Consider the following 24,342-nt stretch of genomic DNA (forward strand, 5'->3'; position numbering starts at 1 on the left):
CTTCAGAGACTGAAATCACAGAGACGTCGGGGGCTTTGGGATTTCATGAAGGTACTCTATGTTTTGTCAGTCAAGGTGAGCATAAAAGGCATTAAGCATATATTGCTTGATATTCCTAATTGTAGTACAGCAGTTGCCGATTGTGCTGGGACACCTGGTGTTGCAGGTGATATGTTGATGAAAATCTGGTACAGATTTCAACCAAGCCTGACTGAAGTCCCCAGCAATCATTTCAAAGGCGTCAGGCCAGGCTGTTTCTTGTTTGCAAATGCAGCATTCATTCCTCAAGTGCTTCCTTAAAATTGGCCTTTGGAGGTATGTAAACTGCAGTCAAGATCATGGAGGACAACTCTCTCAATAAGTCAAATGAATGGCACAATCATTACATGTTCCTGGTCGAGGGAAACAGAATGCGACTAGACCACTACGTCTAAGCACCATGGACAGTTTATCATGAAACACAAACCCCCACCTCTTGCCCTCTTTGAATAAACAGTATGATTGATTCAGTATATTGAGAAGCTCTCAGGTCTGGCCGATGTATCCAGCATATCTGAGGTAAGTCATGTCTCCATGAAACAGCGAACACAGCAATTCTTCATTCCCTCCAATACAGTAATTTTGCCCCAAGGTTTTCTGTCTTGTTCTCCAGACTCTACATTTGCCAACTAGACCCTGCAATTTAATTCTGGCTTGGAGTCCTCCCCTCATTCCTCTCTTGCAGCCATGGCGATGTACCTTTGTCCTCTACCTGCATTTGTGAGAGTCAAGTCTGCTGAGTACTTCAGGATATCCTAAAATCACTATTTTGTTAAGATGGTTTAAAAGCACCTAACTGAAAGGGAAAACACAGGCTGAAGACTGCACTGATAGTCGTTTAGAAGATAAGTTTTATGAACGGCCCACAAATGACAATGACAGCACGTTGAATAGACATGACAGATAGGGAAATGGTAGGAAGCAAGGAAAGCCTATTGGATTAAACTGCATCTATTTCAATGCAACAGGCCACTTGGAAAGGTGGATGAACTGGGTGCTTGAATAGGTATGTGGAATTGTGATATCAAAGCCATTACAGAAGCATTATTGAGGACAGGACAGGACTGTTAGCTCATTGTTTCAGGGTACAGGTACTTTAGGTGGGATAGAGGTGGAGCGAAAGGACAGGGGGCGAATTTGAATTTTTGATTAAAGCAAATATCACAGCAGTAATCAGAGATGAAATTACTGAAGGATCAGCCAGTATGACTTTATGAATGGAGGAGAGAAATAAGAAAGGGATGATCCTCTTGGCTGGATGTACTACAGACATCCAAATAGTCAACAGGAATTAGAGGATCAAATACACTACCATCAGGTAGGAGGTACAGAAGCCTGATGGCACACACTCAGCGATTCAGGAACAGCTTCTTTCCCTCTGCCATCCGATTCCTAAATGGGCATTGAATCTTTGGACACCACCTCACTTTATTTTAATATACAGTATTTCTGTTCTTGCACATTTTTTAATCTATTCAATATACGTAATTGATTTACTTGTTTATTTATTATTATTATTATTTTATTTTATTTACATTTTTTCTCTCTGCTATATTATGTATTGTATTGAACTGCAGCTGTTAAGTTAACAAATTACACGTCACATGCCGGTGATAATAAACCTGATTCTGATTCTGATATGTCAGGAGATTGTGGAGAATTGAAAGAATAATAATCATCATAAATGTTAACTTTCCTAGCCTAGACTAGAAATGCCATAGTTAAGGACTTAGAAGGAGTGGAAATAAGAAAGGAAAGCTTCCTCACACAGTATACAAATGGCCCTACGAGGGAGAAGGCAAAGCTTGACCAACTCTTTGATAATTGGGGAGGGTGAGCAACTGAGGTATCATTTTGGGAGCACTTTGGGACCAATAAGCATAGTTCTATTAGTTTATTTTAAAGTATAAAAATAGACAGAACTGGTCCACAGGTGAACGTTCTAAATGAGATCAAGACATATTTCGGTAGTAATAGAAAGGAACTTGGAAAGGTTGCTTCGAATAAATTGTTTATGGGCAAAAGCTTTTCCTTTCGAGGTTTACTCTTGAATACACAGTAAGTAGATGTTTAGCCATTCTTTGTTGGGTGATATCCAATCAGATGCCTAATGGTAGAAAATAGGAAAACTCGCCTCAGAAAAATTGTTAAACTTTTCATGCATAGGGCTGTAGAGAGAGAGAAGTCTACAATCCGGTCACAATGAACTGAATGAAACAAGTGATCATGGTGCTGGTGAAGGCAAGTAGAACAGGTGTGTGTGAAAAATGTATAAATTGGAGCAGAATTTACAGCTCCTCCACTCTCTTTTACCTAGTACCACCACCAAAGTTAAGTCAACTCCTCTCAGGTAACCACCCAATCACAAACCTCGGCTTTGTTTGTCTCCTACACCCACCTTCCCTCATCTTCATCTTCCCAAATCACGTTTCATTTTTAATGTTTCCGTAATCTGATGAAACCTGAATCCTAACCTACTGACTTTATATCTCAGCATTAACTTAAATACTAAAGTCCAACAGTTGCCAGCATTTTTGAGTTTAATTCTATTCATGAGTAACTATTCTTGAATAAGGTTTAACAGTTCTATAATGTAATTTTATGACTGCAGTGGTAAAGTCTACTTGATTAATATTCACTGGTATTTGAAGGCAGTGAAATTATGTCACGGTTTATGTCACCAAACCTGTGTTGTGAACTTGACAAACAAATGAAATAAGAAAAAGTAATGTCATATTACTTCCTCACTGTAATACACTGCTTAGCAGTGCAAAAGTCTGGTAAGAGAGGCAAGAGTTATGAAATGACTTAAAGGAAGAATTTGAGATATCGAAGCAGAGAATTGGGGGTAGAATGTAATCCCCTGACAGATTCCCAGGATTGAAGCGTCTAATAGCAGAGGGCATGCACTGAAGATGAAAGGTAGTTGGTTCGGGGGGGATGTGAGGGGTAAGTTTTTTTACTCAGAGAGTTGTGGGTGCCTGAAATGCACTGCCTGGTGTGGTGGTAGAGGCAAACACATTGGAGGCTTTTAAGACACGTTTAGATAGGCATATGGATGTAAGGAAGATGGAAGGATACGGACATCATGTAGGGAGGAGGGATTAGTGTCTGGGTGTTTTTGATTTGCTTTTTAGCTGGCTCACCACAACATTGGTGGCCGAATCGCCTTTTCCTGTACTGTTCTATCTTGAAAGCATAGCCTGTCATGATAGAGAATTTATATCAGAGGATGGTTAAGAGACTGAATTGGTAAAGATGAGGATTTTTTGAGCAGAAACAAATGAGTAGGATTGCAAGTCAGGCAATATAACAGAAGTGAAAATAGATGGCCTAACTTACATCTTCATCATCTTCAATTGAAAGAAATTTCTGTTCATCCTGTGTTGAATGTCAGAGGGCAATATGACAATTCAGACACAGAGGAGTGGTGTTGTGATAGGGATGATTGTTTGTGTGCACATGGAAACTGACCCTGTGCTTACAGACGATAACTGTCGGGAAACTGAAGGTGGCCATGAGTCGATCCTTGGGAATCAAAGGATAAAATTATTTGGAGCAGAAAAAGACATCATCATAGGTGATTCACAGGCTGCAGCCGAATTGATAAAAAATGGAACCCAGCGACTGTGATCCCATCCATTTAGGCCACAGCAGAAAAACACTGATGATAGATGGTATTGTCAACCGTGATAAAAGCTGCAAACAGGGCAAGGAGTTCAAGGGGGATAGATTACCTGGTTCTGTGAAATAGGATGTCCTTTGTGTCTTTAATAAGAGCATTTTGATACCACAGCAAAGGTAGAAGCTCAATTTGATAGATTGAACAAGGAGCTCTGAGAAAGATGGGAAGAGATATGGGACACATCTAAGGGCTTTGGAAAGAAACAACAGGGAGGTTAAAGAGAGAGTTGCATTTTGCATGGCTATAGTTATGTCTTGTTGAGGCGTCAGGCAAAGATATATTTTTTTAAAACTCTATACGCATATGAGGAAGGTAAAAATATAAGGTTACACTGATGGAATGAGATGAAAGTTGGAAGATGATTCACAACCTGCTGAATCGAATCACCCATCCCAGTGCTGCTATTCTCCAAAAAAAAGACTATTCTTTGGAGTTCACTCTTACATTCAAAATGGTTACAGCTTAGCTTTCAGTTAAACTGCACTCTTATATGTTTTCCAATATTACTTGATACCTCCAAATTTATCAGTCTCCACTTAGAATAAATTCACCTTCAAAGCATCTGTTTGAATAAAGAAAACCATTTGAGAGAAAGAATTTCTCCACATTTCCCTTTATTCAGAGATTATGGCTCATAATATTTGATTTTTCCACAAAAGGAAACAGGCTCACGACATCTACTCTTTCAATCTCTTTACAAACTGTGTTACTTCTTTACTTGGAATTTTCATTAAACCCTCATTTTCTGCAAAATATGAGTACTGAAATGAAAATCATTCCCATGAAAATTACTTTAAATTAAAATTTCCTGTAGTAACCTACAAGTGATATGTGTATATCAGACATGAATACTACAAACTAATTACAGGTTCTATAGTGTATAAATATCATCTCAAATTATTATAGAAAGATAATTAGGCCTTGAAGAAATTCAATACAACAAATGAAATATGAAACATTAAGTATTAATTGTTGCCATCATTAACTGACAAACATGAAATGCTGTAAAACTTCGAGGAACACAAAAGCATCTCAGATCCCACATTATCAGGATTAATGAGTTAGTTGGGTTCAATTTGATAAACCATTTAAAAAGGAAGATAACATTTGAAGATAGTGAAAGGGAGAAATGAAACAGTTACATCACTGTACACTATAATAGCTCATGCAGGCGAAGTGGTTGAAAACCAGAAAATTTAGGTCATCACATAATCATAAGCATTTGCAAAAGATTTATAATACTACACTGAAGGAAGATATGGATAAATGGCATTTAAAGACACTATTGTGAACCAATAAAGCCGAGCATAATTTATAATTACTTACCACCGCCTCCTCCAAGCAGACTTTTGTTTGCTGCAAGAAATTAAAAAACAAGTTCATTATCCAAAGTTTTTAAATATTACTGTCTCTTGAGAAATAAGTAACTAAACATGTTTGCATCTAACAAGATGCCTGGAAGAGTATTCTGTGGGCCTTTGCCTGGGTTGCTAATTGATCCACAATTTTCAAACTTGTTTCATCAATTCAAAATAAATCAGCTTCTGAACTTAATTTACCTATGCTGCTGTGCAAGTGAGAAGTGGCAATTGAAGAGTTCACAGTCTGCAGGGAATTATATGTAACGCAAAGCAATTCTCAGTATTGGACATGTAGGTGGAGGGGTAGACTACACAGCCCACAGGGATATTACACCATTCAATGGGATCAAAAGTGATTTAATCCAAACTCCGCTTGCATACTAATGCTCCAAAGCCATTTATAACCATGATGAGCAAAAATCTATTAAGAATGTAATCTAAATGAGTAACTAAGTGATTAATGCCACTTTTTGGTGGCAGGATGAATTGTTACTTTTTAAATGGGGCGGTACTTCCTGACTTCTCTCCTGAATGACCTGCCACCTGGTCTGAGGTACATCCACTGTTGGATGCAATTTCCGTACTATCTTAAGCCCTTTCTCGGTTCCAACAGCCTTTTATGTGATGACGTTTTCAAAATGGACAGAGCAAGTGGCCAACAAGAGAAAATGGAATGCTGAGAGATCTGCTGAATATCTGTAGCACTTTTGATTTTCAGATTTCCATCATCCACAGTATTTGCTTTTGTGTTACTTCTTTTTAATTCAGGTTCACAGCATCTGCTGCTTTGGATTAGGCCATTTCTTGATGCATTTGCAGTTTGTTATCTTTGCCCTGCCGATGCAGTCTTTCATTGATACTAATATGGTTATTTGATTTATTGAGCATCCCCGTAAGGAAATGAATCTCAGGGTTGTATATGGTGACATATATGTGCTTTGATAATAAATGTACTTTGGACTTTGAATTTGTTGTATATAGACAGACACTTCATTGATCCCAAAGGAAATTATAGTGTCACAGTAACATTACAACTGCACAGATATACAAATATTAGAAGAGAAGTAAGAAAGAATAAAAAATAAGTTACCTCAATCAGTCTAACCAGAGGGGGTTCATCACTTCCCCAGCTATAGGTTGACTCATAATAGAGCCTAATGGCCAAGGGTAAGAATAACCTCAAATAGTGCTCTTTGGAGCAGCGCTGTTGTCTTAGTCTTTTATTAAAAGTACTAAAGGTAGCATGCGGAGGGTGAGAAACATTGTCCAGAATTGCCAGGATTTTCCGTAGGGTCCTTTGTTCTACTAGAGCCTCCAGAATGCCCAGTTTGATTTCCATAACAGAGCCAGACTTTCTAATCAGTTTATTGAGCCTGTTGCATCACCCACATTGATGCCATTGGCCCAGCGCACCACCACATGAAGATTGTACAGGCAACAACAGACTGGTAGGAGATGTAAAAGAGAGGCCTGCATACGGCAAAGGACCTCAGTCTCCTCAGGAAGCAAAGGCGACTCTGGTCCTTCTTGTACACAGCCTCTGTGTCCGTGCTCCACTCAAGTCTGTCATCTAGGAGCAGCCCCAGGTACTTGTATAAACATAAACACATATAAATATAAACATCTACTGAAACTTACAAGATTCTTAGCCATTTGAAAAGGGTGAAGATTGTTTTCTCTATCCAGGGAACACTCTCAAAAGTGGGGGTCGATCATTTATGACTGAAATAAGGAGTATGATTTTTATTTAAAGTGAGGTGACTTGTTTCAATTATCTGACACTCAGGACTGCAGAGGATTGAGGCAATAATTTTGTTCAGATCTGAAAACTTTGGAAATGCAGCAGGACAGGTCAATGTTATTGAAGCCAGAGATCAGCCACAACCTCGTTAAATGGCCAAGTAAGCTGAACAGCCTACTCCAGTCATTTCTGTGGTTCTCAACCAATTTGTGTCCAGTCTTTCAGCATATGATGGAAATCCTAAGGTAGTTAAATCATCATAGCTCGTCACACCAGACAGTCAGTCATTCTTGTGTGGCGCACGGTGTCAGAATTGGTCTCCTTTCGGATGAACCAGGTCACGGTATGAACATTCCTGACTCGATCCTTGTTGTTAACAAGGCCAAGTGGCTAGCTCAGCGCTCAACCTGGCACAGATGGAAAGCGTGCCCGGGGAGGGCCGACTGGGTTCACACTTGGGAGCCTTCGCTTCCGAAGTCCGGTGATTATGCCACTGCACCACCAGCCGGCTCGGTAGTTAAATAAACCAACTGGAAAATAACACAGCAGAAGGTTGCAAAAAGAAATCAAATCTGAAACTGTTGCCCAGGTCAGAAAATCAAAAGCTACGGGTCTTGGTCTCGGGGAGAAAAGGTCTGTTACTTATGGTGAAGATTAGAATATTTCTTCAGGGATGCAAATCTCTAGAATAACAATATTATTATATGCAGTGCCATAATCAATTGTTTTTAAAAAAAAGGATATCAATAGGTAACAGGGATAAGAAGTGAAAGTAGAACACAGAGAGTTGCTGAGTTATGATCTTACTAAATCCCACTCATTTGAAGTTTGGGGCATTTTGATCAAGAAGTCATATTCAGGGAAGATTACATTATTAAATTACATGACAAGTAGTTAATGTGACAACGTCATGAGGTCAGAAAAAATTACCACCAAGATATTGGTAGACAGATGAAACCTCAAGTGTTGTCAAAGAATTAGAGTAAACAACTGAAAACAGCTGCAAAGGCAGGACAACAAATGGCCAACCTCCATAAGAGATCTTTGATTCTAATAGGTCATACTGAAAAGCATAAGAAACTGAGTAACGGAGTGAAATTTGTAGAGAAAAGTAAAGTGTTTTAAATCCTGCAGGAGCTATGGCAGCTGTAGCTGTTACAGCTCCAGTCCATTTTGTGTCAAGAAGCTGATGGGTTCTTTATTGATTAAATGATCTTACTACTTAGACAATTGTTCAGTGTTGACAATGAACTGTTTCCACAACAAAAGGTTCTGAGCAGCCTGATTTTGTGGGGCTGGAAACAGAAGCCGGGAAGATAAAACTGGGAGCAGCCATCTTGGCAAATATGATTTCGAACAACAAGAGAGAACATTTGAAACCATCATCAATATAATGCAAGAAAAGCTAATCTGCTTTAAAGGATGGTCATGGCATTCCGTAGATGAGTAAAGACATAAGGGAGCAATTGAAGGAAAGGAAAGAGGAATACATTGCATCAGTGTAGTGGTTAGGTTATTGGGAGTTAGATATCGTGATCCGAGGATATGTTGGAATCCTGCCATAGCAAGTAGGGAATTTCAGTTCAGGTAATTGAATTCACCTGGATATCTAAAAACCCATTCATCATATCGGTGACTATGAAACCACCGGATTGTAGAAAATCCCATCCGTTTCCTTCATATCCTTCTGGAAATCTGCCATTCTTTTTGGTCTAACTTATATTTGATCCGAGACCCATGAAAGTTGTTTAAAGAGTTATACAAATGCAGGAACTGAAAGAAAACAAAACTTTCTGCTGGATCAGGCAATATCTTTAGAATTTAAAATACAGTTAGCGTTTCAGGCCAATGACCTTAATAAAAAAGAGAAAAGCTAGGCAGTCAGTGCAGTTGATTCTTATTTGCCTCCTCAGCGAAAGAAAAAATTAGGGATGAACAATAAATAATGTCACTGACAGTGATATCCAGGCATTGTAAACAAATAAATACAAAAAAGGTTATTTGGACAATGAAGGAGACATGATGAGTAGTTAAGTAAAAAAAAATACAGAACCCAGGAAGTATTAAATTAAATTATCAAGGAACAAGACTCTTACAATAACTTAACTGCAGGACAATGGTCAGAAGTAAGCAAAGTCTATTGGAATAAATTACTTTTATTTCAATGCAAGAGATCTGACAGGTTAGGCAGATGATCTTAGACCAAAAGACCATAAGATATAGGAGCGGGATTAGGCTATTTGGACCATCAAGTCTGCTCCGCCATTTCATTGTGGCTGATCCAATTTTCCTCTCAGCCCCAATGTCCTGCCTTCTCCCCGTATCCATTCATATCCTGACCAATCAAGAATCTATCAACCTCTACCTTAAACATACATAAAGACTCACCCTCCACAGCTGCCTGTGGCAAAGAACTCCAGAGATTCACCACCCTCTAGCTATTCGGGCTTGCATAGCTATGTGGGACTGGTATATTATAAACAACACAGAAACATGGCTGAAGGAGGCACAGGACTAACAGCTTAATGTTCCAGAGTACAGGTGTTTAGGTTGGACAGAAGTGGAGAAAAGGGAGGAGGGCAGCTACGTTTGATTAAGGGGAACCTCACAGCAATAACCAGAGATAAAATTGCTGAGCAATCATCCAGTGAGGCTTTATGGATGAAAGTGAGAAACAAGAAAGGTATGATCACCTTGTTGGGATTGTACAATGTGCTCCAAAATAGTCAACAGGTATTAGAAAAACAAATATACAGGGAGATTGTACAGGGTTGTAACAATAATGGAGATACATCATATGGAATTTTTAACTTTCCAAACACAGACTGTACAACTATAAGGGTTTAGATGGGGTGGAATTTGCTTGCTGTGTTCAGGATCGTTTCCTTGGGCAATATAAAGAGGGCAATACTTGGGCAAGAGGGTTACTCAATATTGGATAATGGTGCAGGACAAGTGACAGAGAAAGGAACCAGAAGCAACTGGGAGGATTTTAAAGGTGAGATAGTGAGAGCTTAAGGTCTGCATGTTTCTGCTAGAGAGAAGGGCAAGAATGGTGGTAGTAAGGAACCCTAGATGATGAGGGATATTGAGGACCCGGCCAGTAAAAAGAAGAATGCATAGGTCATTTACAGGCAGTTGGGATCAAATGAATTGCTGGAGGAGTGTAAGGGATGCAGAAGCATACTCAACAAGGAAAACTGGAGGGCTAAGAGAAGGCAGGAGATAACTTTGGCAAAGAAGATTAAGGGAAATCCAAAGAATTATAAGTATATTAAGGGAAAAAGAGTAACTACAGAGTAACTAATGCCCCTCAAAGACCAAAGTGGACATCTTTGTGTGGAGCCACAAGAGAAGGGCAAAGTCTTATATGAATATTTCTCCTCTGGTTTTGCTGTGGAAAAAGACAAAGATTTTTGAACAAAGAAATTCAAATGGGGAGGTCTTGCGAACAGTCTTCATTATAATAGAGGAGATGCTGAATGTTTCAAAAGTAAGAAAGCAGACAAATCTCCAGGCCCTGACCAGGTTTAGACAAAAACTTTGTGGGAGGTTGGAGAAGAAATTACAGGAGCTCTGGCTGAGGTATTTGCATCATTGCTAGCCATGAAGTGCTGACAGAGGGGAGGGCAGTGAATATTGCATCTTTAAGAAAGGCAGCAAAGAACAACCTCAGAATGTTAGGCCAGTAAGTTTAATATCTGCCATAGGTAAGGTACTAGAGAAAATTCTGAGGCTAAGATATGTATACATCTGGAAAGCCAAGGATAAATTAGGGTGGTCGGCATGACTTTTTGCATTGGATATCACGTCTTAAGAAATTTATTCAGTTTTTTTATTGAGGTGACCAAGATAGTTGACAAGGGCAGGGTGCGTGATGTGGTTTATATGTACTTCAGTAAGGCTTTCGATAAAACTCCTCAGAGGGGGTACTCTGGAAGGTTAGATTACAGGGAGAGCTGGTTAATTGGTCTGATGGTAGAAATCAGAGGGTGAAGATAGAAGGTTGTTTCTTGCATTGGAAACCCATGATTAGTGGTGTACCAAAGGGGAAATTGGTGCTGGGCTCATTGTTGTTTAACATCTATATTAACAATTTAGATAAGAATGTACAAGACATGATTAGCAATTTATAGATGATATCAAAACAGGCAGTATAGGACAAAGAAAATTAATAAAAATTATAGGAAGATCTTGGTCAGTGGTTCAAGGAATGGAAAATGGAGCTTAATTTGGGTAAGTGCAAGATGCTGCATTTTGGAAAATCAAATCTATATTGGACTTCCACAGTGAATGGGAGGGCCATGTGGACTGTTGTTGAACAGAGGGACCTTGGAGTATAAGCACGTGGTTCACTCAAAGTGGAGTCATTGGTAAACAAGGTGATGTAGAAGTCTTTCATAGGTCTTATATTCAATAAGCATTGAATATAAAATTTTAGAGGCCATGGTGTGGATATATAGAACACTGCTGAAGCCACACTTGGACTATTGTGTTTACTTTTGGTCTGCCTATCATAGGAAAGATTTTATTAAACTGAAAAGAGTGAAAACAACACTTAGAAGTGTTACGAAGAATGAACAACTCTGATGGGCAGAAGGGTACAGAGTTGACCATGTTCCCCCCTGGGAGAATCACAAACTGTTACTGTTACCATACTGCTAATGAGAGAAAAAGAGAGACAAAGGGAAAACATACTGGGACTGGAACATCTGCTTCAGATAAGGGAGAGATAACACCGGGGGAGAGAGACTTGTTGACCCACCATATTATGACTCCTGAAAGACTTATGGCACCGGAGAGGGCTGTTTACTTGGTACCATTCTGTTCATTAAAATTCTTCAGTGGACAGCCAGAGTGGGTTGGTTTGATGGACTAAGCCATTCAAAACTGATTGACTCCTGAGACCCTGTGAGTGGGGATAAAAGTGAGGTCTGGGAGACACCCCTCAGACCCACCAGGAGACACACTAGTGAGCACTGCTTGAGTGTTGGAACCCACGTGAAGGTGTGGGGCATTGGAGACCGAACGAAGGATCGGTCAATTTAACTCACAGAGTTATAGCAGGGCCGGTGGGGGTTTGTGTGTGTGTCCGCCCTTGCCTGGGTGACGAGTCCACCACAGAAGAACGGTCTAGCTGAAGGGTAGAGGGGTCATACCTGAATGGCCACAACAACACATCGACGGATCAAGAACGTAAAGGAAGGTTTGCCTGGCTGTAGCTGATACTGTTTGCTCACTCTCTCTCTCTCCAACAATTACAACAAAATCACCAACAACTACCTCAGCCCGTATGAACTGAACTGAACTTTATATTCACATATGACAATTCATTATCCCCTAGACATCGATAGAGCTTGTTTATTATTGATTATTATTATACCCACATTTTTAGGTTTAGTATTGCTATCGTGTATTATCTATATATTTGCATTGTTGATATTGATTTGTATATTTTACTAATAAACACTGTTTGAAAATAGTACCACCAGACTCCAACGGATTCTTCTATCTTTGCTGGTTAGACACCCAGTTACGGGGTACGTAACAGAAGGATCTGTAAATGCTTGAGGGACTGAGTTATAGGAGAGATTGGACAGACCAGGACTTTATTCCTTGGAGTGGGGAGACTGAAAGGTGATTTTATAGAGGTTAATAAATTTATGAGGGGCATAGATAGTCTGATTAAACTCAGTCTTTTCCCCCACACTTGGGGTATTAGCGGCAAAGGTTTAAGGTGGCAGGGGAAAAAATTTGAAGACCTTGAGTAGCAACAGAGAGGCCAGAAAGGCTGTACAATAGGCAGTCAAAACTAAGCTAAATTATGTATTTGCTTTTATGTGTATTACTTATTGTGTTATTTATCTTATTGTGTTTTTCTGGGGCTGCATCTGATCCAGACTAACAGTTATTTTATTCTTCTTTATGCTTGTTTACTGCAAATGACATTAAAACAAATCTTGAATCTTGGATCCTGAAACTTTTTTGTTTTGACACAGAAGAGTTGTATCTATGTGGAACAAGCTGCCAGAGGAAGTGGTTGATGCAGGTACAAAGCCAGTTGGACAGGTACATGGATTGAGAATGTTTAGCCAAATGCTGGCAAATAGGACATCTTGGTCAGCAGGGGCCAGTTGGGCTGAAAGGCCTGCTTCCATCTAGTGTGACTCTAACTAAGACCATTGTAAGAAGGTTAGGAGAATACCACATGAGACCACAGGGACATTGTAGAAAAGTTAAACTAATCTGAAATTCTGATATTAACCCCTGTAATACAGGTGAACATGTCAGCAGAAGAGGAGATGAGCAAAATGACAGGCAATTAAAATAGAAAATGGATATATATTAAATAAAATAAAATAATTAAAACCCAGAAAGTTAAACTCCCCTGTTTCAAGGACATTGCATCCATACATTTTAAAACAATCCATGGAAGAGATAGCAGAGGCAATGTTTTATATACAGTACATTAAATAACATATGCTGTAGTGCTCTAAGTATATTGCTCAATCTTTATGAAATCTCAGTTAAATCACACGTGGAATACTAGAGTGTTAGAGTCATTGAATACTACAGCACAGAGACAGACCTTTTCGCCCATCTAGTCTGTGCCAAACTACTATTCTGCCTAGTCCCACTGATCTCCATCCAGACCATAGCCTTCCATACCTCTCCTATCCATGTACTTATCCAAATTTCTATCAAATGTTGAAGTCAAACTTGCATCCACCACTTCCTCTGGCAGCTTATTCCATTCAACTCCCATTCAAGTCTAATGAGTAAAGACATCTTTTTAGTCACCATATTTCAAAAAAGATAACGATGCAGAGAAGGACAGACAAGTTTGATGACAGAAAGGTGAGAGAAAGCAATTTAGAAAAGAATGAATGGACTTTATTTTGAAGGGCAACTTTTAAAATGATGAAAGGAATTGTTAGAATGGGTCCAGAAGAGACAATAATTCATCTGTGGTATAGTGTAACTAAACACCATCAAAATAAGATAGTATCCCTGAATTCCAGAAACTAACTCAGACGAATCTTTTGCTATCAAGAAGTGATGAAAATTTGGAACTTACTACCAGACAAAGTGGTTGAAGGGGAAAGGAAAGCTATTATATGAGGAGTTTAGACAAGCATAGCAACAAGAATTGTATAGAAGGTTATAGGAAAAGACTCTGATGGGAGTTTCCAAGCTGCCTCACGGAAATGTTATGAAATAAAATTTGGCAAAAGGGGATATTAAGCCAGCTGAACAAAATATATGTGAGAGACAAGTTTTAAGTGGCATTCGAGAGGAATAGTATCTTGGTGTTTAAGGAGTAATATCCAATTCTTAGGAGTTAGGCAACTAAAGGCTTCTAAAGCACAGAGTGCATATTGGCAAACGTCGGGCTTCATTGTGAGACGGGATTAAACTGAGCAGGCTGAGAGGAGCAACTTAAATTGATATGTTTAAAAGTGTGAATTTGATGCGACAGTGGTAGCTAATTGGCAAATATTTTCTGACATTTTTATTTCACAGGTTATGACAAACTCCTATAGATGTGTAGTGCAGAACAGAGAATCCCTACAAAAAATAGTGGATATGGCCCAGTCCATCATGGGTAAAACCCACTCCACCATTGAGCGCATCTATATGAAACACAGTCGCAGGAAAGCAGCATCCATCATCAGGAACCCTCACCACCAAGCACATGCTCTCTTCTCACTGCTGCCATCAGTAAGAAGTTACAGAAGCCTCAGGACTCACACCACCAAGTTCCGGAACAGTTATTACCCCTCAACCATCAGGCTCTTGAACCAAAGGAGATAACTTCACTCGCCGCATCTTTGAAATGTTTGCACAACCTATATGTTCACTTTCAAGGACTCTTCATCTCATGTTCTCGATATTTATTGCTTTCTTATTATTATTCTTTCTTTCTTTTTGGATGTGCACAGTTTGTTGTATTTTGCACACTGGTTGAACGCCCAAGTTGGTGCGGTCTTTCAGTGAATCCGTGACGGTTATTATTCTATAAATTTATTGAGTATGCCTGCAAGAAAATGAATCTCAGGGTTGTTCATGGTGACATATACATACTTCGATAATAAATTTACTTTGAACTTTGAATGCTGGGAGACAGAGAAGGAAGCTAAGCATTTGATAAATGTATCTGGTATGCATTTAAGATTCATTCTTTCCAGAGACTGAGAGAGAGAAAAATGGGTTCAAGATTTGAATTTCAAATTTAAGTCAGGACATTTATGTGATTATGAAATCATTTTAAATATCGGTCATTGAATCTCAATTAACAGTCAGCTAGTTAATTGAAACTCAGCAGCAAATACTTAAAGGGATCTTTTGGAAAGCGCGGTATTCCAATAAGAAAGCAAAAATGCAAGGGAAGGACTCAGCATTCAAGAAAGTTAAATGTAGCAGCAAGTGTGCACCACAGTAGCATTGCGATTAGGGCGACACTATTACAGCTTGGGACGTCCGAGTTCGGAGTTCGGTCCCGGCGTCCTCTGCAAGGAATCTGTACACTCCCCTGCGGTATGCGTGGGTTTTCCCTGGGTATTCCAGTTTCCTCCCACAGCCCAAAGACCTACCAGGTAGGCTAACTGGTCATTGTAAATTGTCCCCTGATCAGGTTAGGGTTAAATTCAGGTTATCGAGGGTTGCTGGGAAGGCCAGAAAGGTCTACTCCACGCAGTATCGCTAAATTAAATTAAAAAGTCACACAAACAATGTAAGATCCATCCAAGATGGGTGGATGGTGTTAAGACTATAAACATAATAAAAAGTATGACTAAAAGATTGATAAAGATGAGAAATTAGGAATGCAAGAACCTTGCTAGATATAAATGTCAAATGCAAGTATTACTATATAAATTTTTAAAGGTTTGAGTTAAGAAAGTAAGTATTAATCCTATAAAAATTGAACACGGGGATTGAATAATGGAAGATTATAAAATGACGGAAGAATTAAATAGCTATTTTGCATCAGCCCTTGTTAGAGGATAGTCTTTTTAGAGGATACAAGAAACATTGCTAAAAATAGTTATAAATTGAGATTTGGAAGGAATGAAGGAACTCAAAAAAAATTACAAATCACTGGGGAAGTAATGCTAAGCAAATTGTTCAAGATGAAGGTTGACAAAGTCGAGATCTATTGAAATATTTACAGGGTCATTGAAGAGTCTAGTGAGAAAGAGACTTGGGAGTCCTCGTGCAGGATTCCCTGAAGGTTAACTCACAGATTGAGTCGGTGGTAAGGATGGCAAATGCAAGGTCAGCATTCATTTTGAGGGGACTAGAATATAAAATCAAGGATGCAATGCTGAGGCTTTGTGGGGCACTTGATCTGTTGGGAGCAGCTTGGGACCCTTTATCTAGGAAAGGATGTGCTGCCATTAGAGAGGGTCCAGAGGAAGCTCACAAGAATTATCCCAGACATGAAAGGGTTAACATATGAGGAGCTTATGAAGGCTCTGGGCCTGTACTCATGGAGTTCAGAAGAATTGGGGGGGGGGGGGGGGGGGATTCTCATTGACACCTACCAAGTATTAAAAGTCCTAGATACTGTCGAGTGGATGTTTCCTATAGTGGAGAAGTCTAGGACCAGAGGGCACAGCCTCAGAATAGAAAGAAGTTCTTTTAGAACAGAGATCAGCAGGAATTTATTTAGCCAGATTGTGGTGAATCTGTGGAATTCATTGCCATAGACGTTGTGGAGGCCAAGTCACTGGATATATTTAAAGTGGAGGTTGAAATCTTGTTTAGTAAGGTCACCAAAGGTTACAGAGAGAAGACAAGAAAATTGGGTTGAGAGGATAATACATCACCCATAATAGAATGACGAAGCAAACACGATGGGCTGAATGGCCTGATTCTGTTCCCCTTTCTTATGATCTTATAAAAATTTTAATTCTAATTTTCAAAGTTCCCTAAATTAAGGAAGATTTGATTAAGGATGAGGCAGAAAAGAGGCCAGTTAGCTTAACATTTATTGAAAGGAAAATGTTGAAAGTTATTACTGAATATATTATCAAAGGACACAGAAAAAGATAATCAGTTAATGCCACCAACATGGCTTTTTGAAAGGGAAATCATGATAAGTCACTTCAAAACTCACTGCAGAAGATAAAAGCTCAGTGTAGGAGGCAACAAATTGCTGTGAATAGAAGATTGGCTGCATAACAGGAAACAAACAATCGGAATAAAAGGGTTTTTAGTGCTTGGCACTTGAGTCGAGTACCACAGTGATCAGGGCTGGGGCCTGAACACTCTTCCATGTACGTACATAAAGTAAAATTGTGATAATGTCACCTTGAGATTTCACAAGTAGACTTTCTATAATATGTATCGGATAGCACTCATTAATACTCAGTGCATTTTTATAAAATGTAATTGTTTAAAAATGTTATACTGTATATGAGTCCAATACCATTTCCAGTGAACCCAGTGAGTTTAAAATGGAGTGCATGAAATATATATTTTCATTCTGGATGGTGGCTCCAACTGAAAACCTATCCACATTCAACTTAAGCTTTGGACACAGACCCCGCTTGACTTTGAAACCCCAACTTGCACTGCAGAGTAATAAATGAACCAAATGCCAGACCATAAGGATTTCCAAGCACATGCTGCATTAGAGTTTTAATAATTAGGTGGAAGCGCCAAAGAGATTGTCGCTAAATTTGGTAATGTATAAAGACTGTGAAGAGCATACATCGCGGCTACAATTGAATGTAGATAGGTTAAGGGAATAATCAATGACCTGGCAAACAAAGTATAATGTGGGGAAAAAGTAAAATCCATTTTGTTGGACAAAATTAAAATTTATGAGACTTCAGAGCTCTGGGAGGCAGAAGAATTTGGGTGTCCTAATATTTGATTTGCAAAAGACTAGAGTGCAGGTATAAGTAATTAGGCAGGGTAAACCAATGTTACTGTTTATTGCTGAGGCGAATTGATATATTTTTTTAAAGTTAGAACATTATGGGGCTTTGCTGAAAGCGTCTGGAACTCTGAATCCCCCTGCTTTTGAAAAATGTTACTGCACTGGAAGCAACTCAATGGAAGACCAATGAGTGGCTTTTCTCTTGAGAGAAGATTGGAGAGGCTGGGCTTGTGTTTGATAGAGTTTATAGGAGTGAGATGTGACCTATATAAAATATATAAGATCCAGAGGACCAAAGTTTTAAAATATTAGGATGTCCTTTTAAAATGAAGGGAGTATTTTATTTCTGGAGCATCTTGTGTTATGGAACTTTCTTCCTCAAGGAGCAGGGGTAAAAAGTATTTATATACCTCTTAAGGCAGGCATAGATTGCAGATAATCAAGGAAACCAAGGGTTCTGGGGTACACATGAATGTAGAGTTATAATTCTAAGGGGATTAGTCATGATTAGGTGGATAATACTTGAGGGGTTGAGCAGCCTACTGCTCATGCTCCTGATTTTAATTTCTCTGTTTGCATTTTAAGTCATTCCAGCAGTGAACAGGTTAAGACCAGGGATGCTATCTGAACTGACCACCATTAAGAACACCAAGAGGTAAGTTACAATGTAATATTATGAGGAATTATATTTGTCCATTTTAATTAATAGTGCTGAAAGCAATTACTATGTAATAGCTATTTGCCCACATCTCAAGGCAATAAACTTATCCAACAGGATTCCTTTCAAATTTTAAGCAGCGTCCAATTGCAACAAAGAGTGAGGCTTCCTGTTGTTAATAAGAGTGAACATTTAAACGCTCACCTTGACATGTAAAAATACCTACTTCTGATCTTACAGCATGATTACTGTAAGAATTTTCCACGTTGCACTGAAAACATATTTAACATCCATTTATTATGATAACATTTATTAATAATAATATACCTTTTTCAACATGTTTAAGCTTAAACTAACAAATATAAATTTTCAAATGAAGGAAATCAGATGAGGAGGGCAGAGGAAAATATTAGAGCTCCAAACTGGCACTAGATACCTCAAGATCAAGTAAACAGGGTCATATAATGTTAAAAGTAAGATAAATTATCTTATAATGTTCAAACAAAGTAGGCAAAATGCAATTCCAGCATATACTTGATACAATTTATAATGTTTTGAGTACATATTCAATTTATGCCATTGTAGGAATGAGAGAAACTATTCACCTCTTCAAGCTTGTTTCACCTTTCAGATAGGTCAAGACTAAACTGCATCTTACCCCCATGGAATCATTAAAAATACAGCACAGAAACAGGCCCTTAGACCCATCTACTCAGTGCTGAACCATTTAAACTGCTTACTTCCACTGACTTGGACCAGCACCATAGCCCTCCATACCCCTACCATCCACGTTCCTATCCAAACTTGGCTTAAACGTTGAAATCAAGCTGGCATGCACCACTTGCACTGGCAGTTCCTTCACACTCTCACAACCTTCTGAGTGAAGTAGTTTCCCCTCATGTTCCCCTTAAACTTTTCACCTTTCACCTTTAACCCATAACCTCTATCAAATCGGTCCCATTAACTTTAAAAACCATGACTAAAAATACTCCATCAATTTCACCTATGACAGTGAGAGATTATTTTGTTTAAACCTATTTATAAGAATGGTACACAAAATCTCCTTAGTCAGAGATACAAGAAACTTGACCCAAATAAAAATTAATATTTCCTGAATAAACAGAGAAAGAAAGAATACAAGCAACACACAAAAGGCTGGAGGAACTTAGCAGGCCAGGTAGCATTCATGGAAAAGCATCTGGTCAATCCCGAACGTCATGTGTACTCTTTTCCGTACACGCTGTCTGGCCTGCTGAGTTCCTCCAGCATTTTGTTTGTGGCTTGGATTTGCATCTGCAGATTTTCTCTTGTTTGTGAAAGAAAGAAAAAAGTTTAATAAAAGATATGTATGAAGAGATAAAGATGGCTATACTGCTTATCTGTATGATCAAAATGTATTACAATATACTGAAGATTAGGCTATGAATTTACTTTATGATCCTTGTTAAACTCTGCTATGCAATCCAAAGTGGATTTTACACTGAAAGGTTAAAGTTAACATGTCATTTCTTCATTCATCAGGTAGTTAATTACAGAAAAAGCAAAACCATTATGAAAAGACCAACTATATGTCTTTCATATGTAAACAAAAGCAGAAAAAAATAGGGTTCAAATGAAAGAACAAGCTACAATATTCAAAGACTAAACTGGCTTCCCAAACTTAATGCCCATACATTAAATTAATTCAACAACATTAAGTTAAAGCATGCTTGAAGCTAGCTGTACCCTAAAAGTGCTGGAGTTATCTCCAAATTTCACTTTACCCTTTAATCTCTTTTCTTCAAGACAATCCCTATGTGTTACCACTCAGGCCAACCTTTTTTTTTGTTGTTGGCTTGGTGCCAACTTCTGCAAGATGCTCGCTCCTGATAGATATTTTACTACATTAGAAGTGTAATTTAAATGCAAGTTGTTATTTAATGAAATCTAAACTGGTGTAAACTGACAGTATTCGTTTCTATGGTACAAATGTCTGACCTCTTAAGCTGCAGTTCAAAAATCTCTAAAGAATTTTTCTTAACTGAAGGAAAAGCTTTGCTGTTAAATTCACCTTTTCCACTGATGCAAAGATCATAAAAGAGTAGTACCAAATCAGAGGGAAAGACACATTGGAAGTCAAAAATAAAAAGGGATTCAATATTTGCATATTCAAGGATCTTGAATAATTTTCTCAGCCACTCAAGTTCTTGAGAGGACGCAACTTTTATAAGAACCAATTCCTGACAGTCACTGTGTGTGAGAGAATATCAAATGATGCAAAGCATAAGCTCTCTTCATTCTCTACTTCTGTGACTGAACTGCAACCTTGTTTCAGATGCCCCTCCTGAAGGATAAAGATGGGCCATTAGATTTTACTTAATTCGAAAACTGGAGTAATTCACAATTACCCTAAACCTGTAGAAGATCTACATTGCTAACATTTTATTTCTGCATTAATTTACAAACTGTATCAGCATAAATGATAGCACAAAAATGAGGATAGAAACTTCTTGTATTTTAAAAAAAAATGAGCTCCCTGAGCAGTGGAGAACGTCATTCAGCATCAGAGGAGGACCTCCACAATATAAACCAAACCAGCCAACCAGAATTCCAATCTTAAAGATTTGGTAGCTTGTCTCATTCAACTTGCCTGAAGCAAATTACACTAAGAAGTTTGACCTCTGCCAAAATGCATCGATAATGAGGGGGTTTTAAGTCCTGGGTCAGTTTTACTTCCCCGCAATAGAAAGCCATTAGCTTTCACTTCTACTTATCCATGCTGGATGACTCAATTGCTTCCATGTCTTGTTCAGTCAATCAGCAATAACCAAACATTCTTAAAAAATTCAAAACAGTGCTTTATCAACAATATTTCAGCTTGGATAACTTTTTACGTTTATAAACGTGTCCAAAAAGATTGTGTTCAGAGCTAGTAGCAATGCAGACATCTGAGGCAAATTAAAATCCTAAAGAAAATGAGAAAATAGTATCATTTTCTTCTTGTTATCACTTAAGACAAATGGAAGCACAAGGAAGGGAATGTGACAGCCAGGTTTGCCAAAGAGATAAAATGCTTAAGAAAGAAGAACAAGATTTTAGCGGAGGGGAATCCAAAGTGCAAGGAAAAGACGCACCCAAGGAGAGGTTCAAATACAAGGGTAAATCTGGGTACCAGGAGCAGTACAATTCAGGAACATGAGGGACCAGATTCAGCAGTAATGTGGCACTTTGCTGAGCTATGCCTCAATGAGAGTTCAGGCAACAGTTTGATAAGAAAAAAAATCAGATTAACATGTCTATACTCAAAGCAAGAGAGTTTCAGTCATAATAGTATAAATCAGAGTGCCACAAAGGTGGAAGTAGGCAAACTTTTTGAAAGACTGAGCAACCTGTTGATCGTAGAGATGCAAGAAGCAATGGAATTAGCTAAAGAGACCTTCACTTTATTAAAAATATCCATGGACCTTTACTTGCAATATTTAATAATAAAGATACAAGGGACAAGAAAAAGAAATTATTGGGTGGTGGGAGAAGTAATATGTCCTAAGGTTATTATCGCCCTCCAAGAGAATTCAAGAAATGTTAGTGGGTACAGCTTGAGTAAGAATAAATGGGAGACCTCTAAAATTTTTTCAAATGAAAAGTTATCAAAATAAAAAAAATGCTCTCCCTACTAGACTACAAATGCTCTACAATTCAGTATATACTTAACAGTTAACCACTCATACTCCTAATTAGCAATTGTTAGAATTCCTCCATTCTGGCATCAGATAATTAATATATCATAGGAAAGGAATTAAGTTGATTTCTAAGAAACGCAAAAGACTTCAGTTTTGTTCAATCCTAAAGGATTTTCACACAAAAGAGCTCTATGAACATTTGTCTTAATAATTGAATGAAAAACTGCTTATTGGAAGAATATGGCTCCAGGCATCATTCTCTTCCCAAGGGAAATGTGAAGACTAGACTTTTAGCATTCAACATACTGGTATTCAAGGCTTCAGTATAGATCAGGAGATTGCCCTCCCAATTAAATGAGGACTCACAAAAACTCTAGTAAACTGCTTTTGCAGCTTTATACAGCACTATTAATCTAATTATCTGCATTTTAACTATTCTCAAATACATTTCATTTTAGTCCATTGAGAGTCCAAATGCAGAGAAAGTTGAAAGCGTGTGATTATGCTTTTGTGCCAGCAATACCGTGAATAAAAGAACTGTTAATCACCAGATCCTTGTATTTTACTAAATAAAATCCTGAGCTTTGAAATTGGCCAGTCACCTCAGCAAGTCATAACTGTGCCCTGCAGAGCTGCGAACTAAACCATCTAACTTTTCCACAGATCAATAAAATGCAAATGTTGGAAATCTGAATTAATAGAAGAGTTTACACACATTATTTATCAATAATTTGTTGCATGATTAGGTAAAGTGAGGTATCTGACCAGTGTAGAAAGTGGTAGAGCTGTGAACCAATGTATTAAAGTGTATGTGCATTTGAATACACACATAAGAGTGAGAACAAGAGACCAAGCACAAGTGAGGCAGAGAGCAAGTGACATAAGACTTATTGTCACTTTTGACCCATTATCCTTTACGCTGACTAAAAACTGAAAGAAAACATGATAATAGAGATCATATAAAAGTGCAAACATGTTGGCTTGCTGCAGAATTTATTGTTGATTAAGTCCAATTTACCTTTCTGAAGTGGGCATGAAGCTTTGAAACTGAATTAGGCTTGTGGACATACAGAATGGTGTGTTCCCAGCTCATCCATCAATGTGGCGGAGGGCTGACCTTTAAACTGGTAGGAGTTTAACGACACTTTTAACCTTTACTCTTTCTTTTCCTGTTGGTACATGTACTCTCAGGACAAATGCCATTTATCTTTTTTTTCTGGGACTCCAACTCCAACATTCAATTTGGAAAAGTTTGCAGTCAGGATCCCCTCAGGTGATGGGGCATCATAAGAGGAGAAAGAGCTTTGGGAGGATGCAGAGCAGGGGACTGACTGATGATCTCCCTTCCAACAGCAGTTCAAGTCCCCATTTCAGGGTAACACAACAAAACCTGAGTGACAAAAAGACCTTACTATGGGGTCTCCTCTTACCAACAGAAAATTCCCTTACATGTAATGTCACTCCCTGACCCCCAATTACCCTACTAAAGGTTTATAACTCCCAGTCATAACATGTTATAATTTTGATGATCTGCCACTGGCTTTAAGGCACATTTTCCATCGACCACTTCTGGAGATATAGACACAGAGAAGACTGATAGGTTTTCAAGTGTATTGCTTTGTGAATGAAATTGGGGTTAATTATCAAAAATTCACACATCTTGTTTACACATCATTTATTACCATTGGCTGGAAGAATTCTGTTGATTTCAGATTTTAAAATCTAATTCAGTGAGGACGAACAATTTTATTTGTTTAAACTCATGAGCTGGGAGGTTCCACTTTAACACATCCATTATATGATAATTGCAATATGAAGAAAGCAAGTTGCTATTGCTGGGTAAAAAAAAATTTCAGGACTGCTGAGGCCAAGATTGTTCTCCATCATTCCTTGGTAGTCTAAATATTTGAGAATAATTAAATATTTAATTTTGAATAGTTAATAAAAAGACAATTAAATCAAGAAATCCAAAGTTCAATAAACACATAAAATCGACTAAGGTTTAAATATAAAACAAGTGGTTGTGCAGGAAAAATAAGCTAAATTTAAAAAGTAGCAATACTTTATCTGCAGTGAGCTCATGAATCAGTATGAAAAGTTATGAGGCAGGCATAAAGAAATAATGTCAGAAAAAGAAAAATGAAAAGAAGCATATTATCTTAATTTTGAGGTTGTAAAAGCCTTTTTGTACCATCTTATGATTCGCTGAAGATACCAGGTAGGTATAGCTAGTAATTAGGATAACTAACAGAATCTTATTGTTTATTATTAAAGGAATCAAACACAAAGGTATGTAGGTTGTGCAGTTATA

The 24,342-nt window shown here is 38.2% G+C and overlaps 1 protein-coding gene across 1 annotated transcript in view; it reads right to left on the minus strand.

Moving 5' to 3' along the window:
• The window catches only part of macrod2 (mono-ADP ribosylhydrolase 2), a 1,184,924-nt gene that overhangs the window by 919,547 nt on the left and 241,035 nt on the right, over positions 1-24,342 (minus strand). The window contains exon 5 of the mRNA XM_073051265.1: positions 5,051-5,080. Coding sequence (XP_072907366.1) covers positions 5,051-5,080 — 30 coding nt within the window. The remainder of the gene's footprint in view (positions 1-5,050; positions 5,081-24,342) is intronic.

This window comes from Hemitrygon akajei, chromosome 7 (genome assembly GCF_048418815.1).
Source record: "Hemitrygon akajei chromosome 7, sHemAka1.3, whole genome shotgun sequence".
NCBI lineage: Eukaryota > Metazoa > Chordata > Chondrichthyes > Myliobatiformes > Dasyatidae > Hemitrygon > Hemitrygon akajei.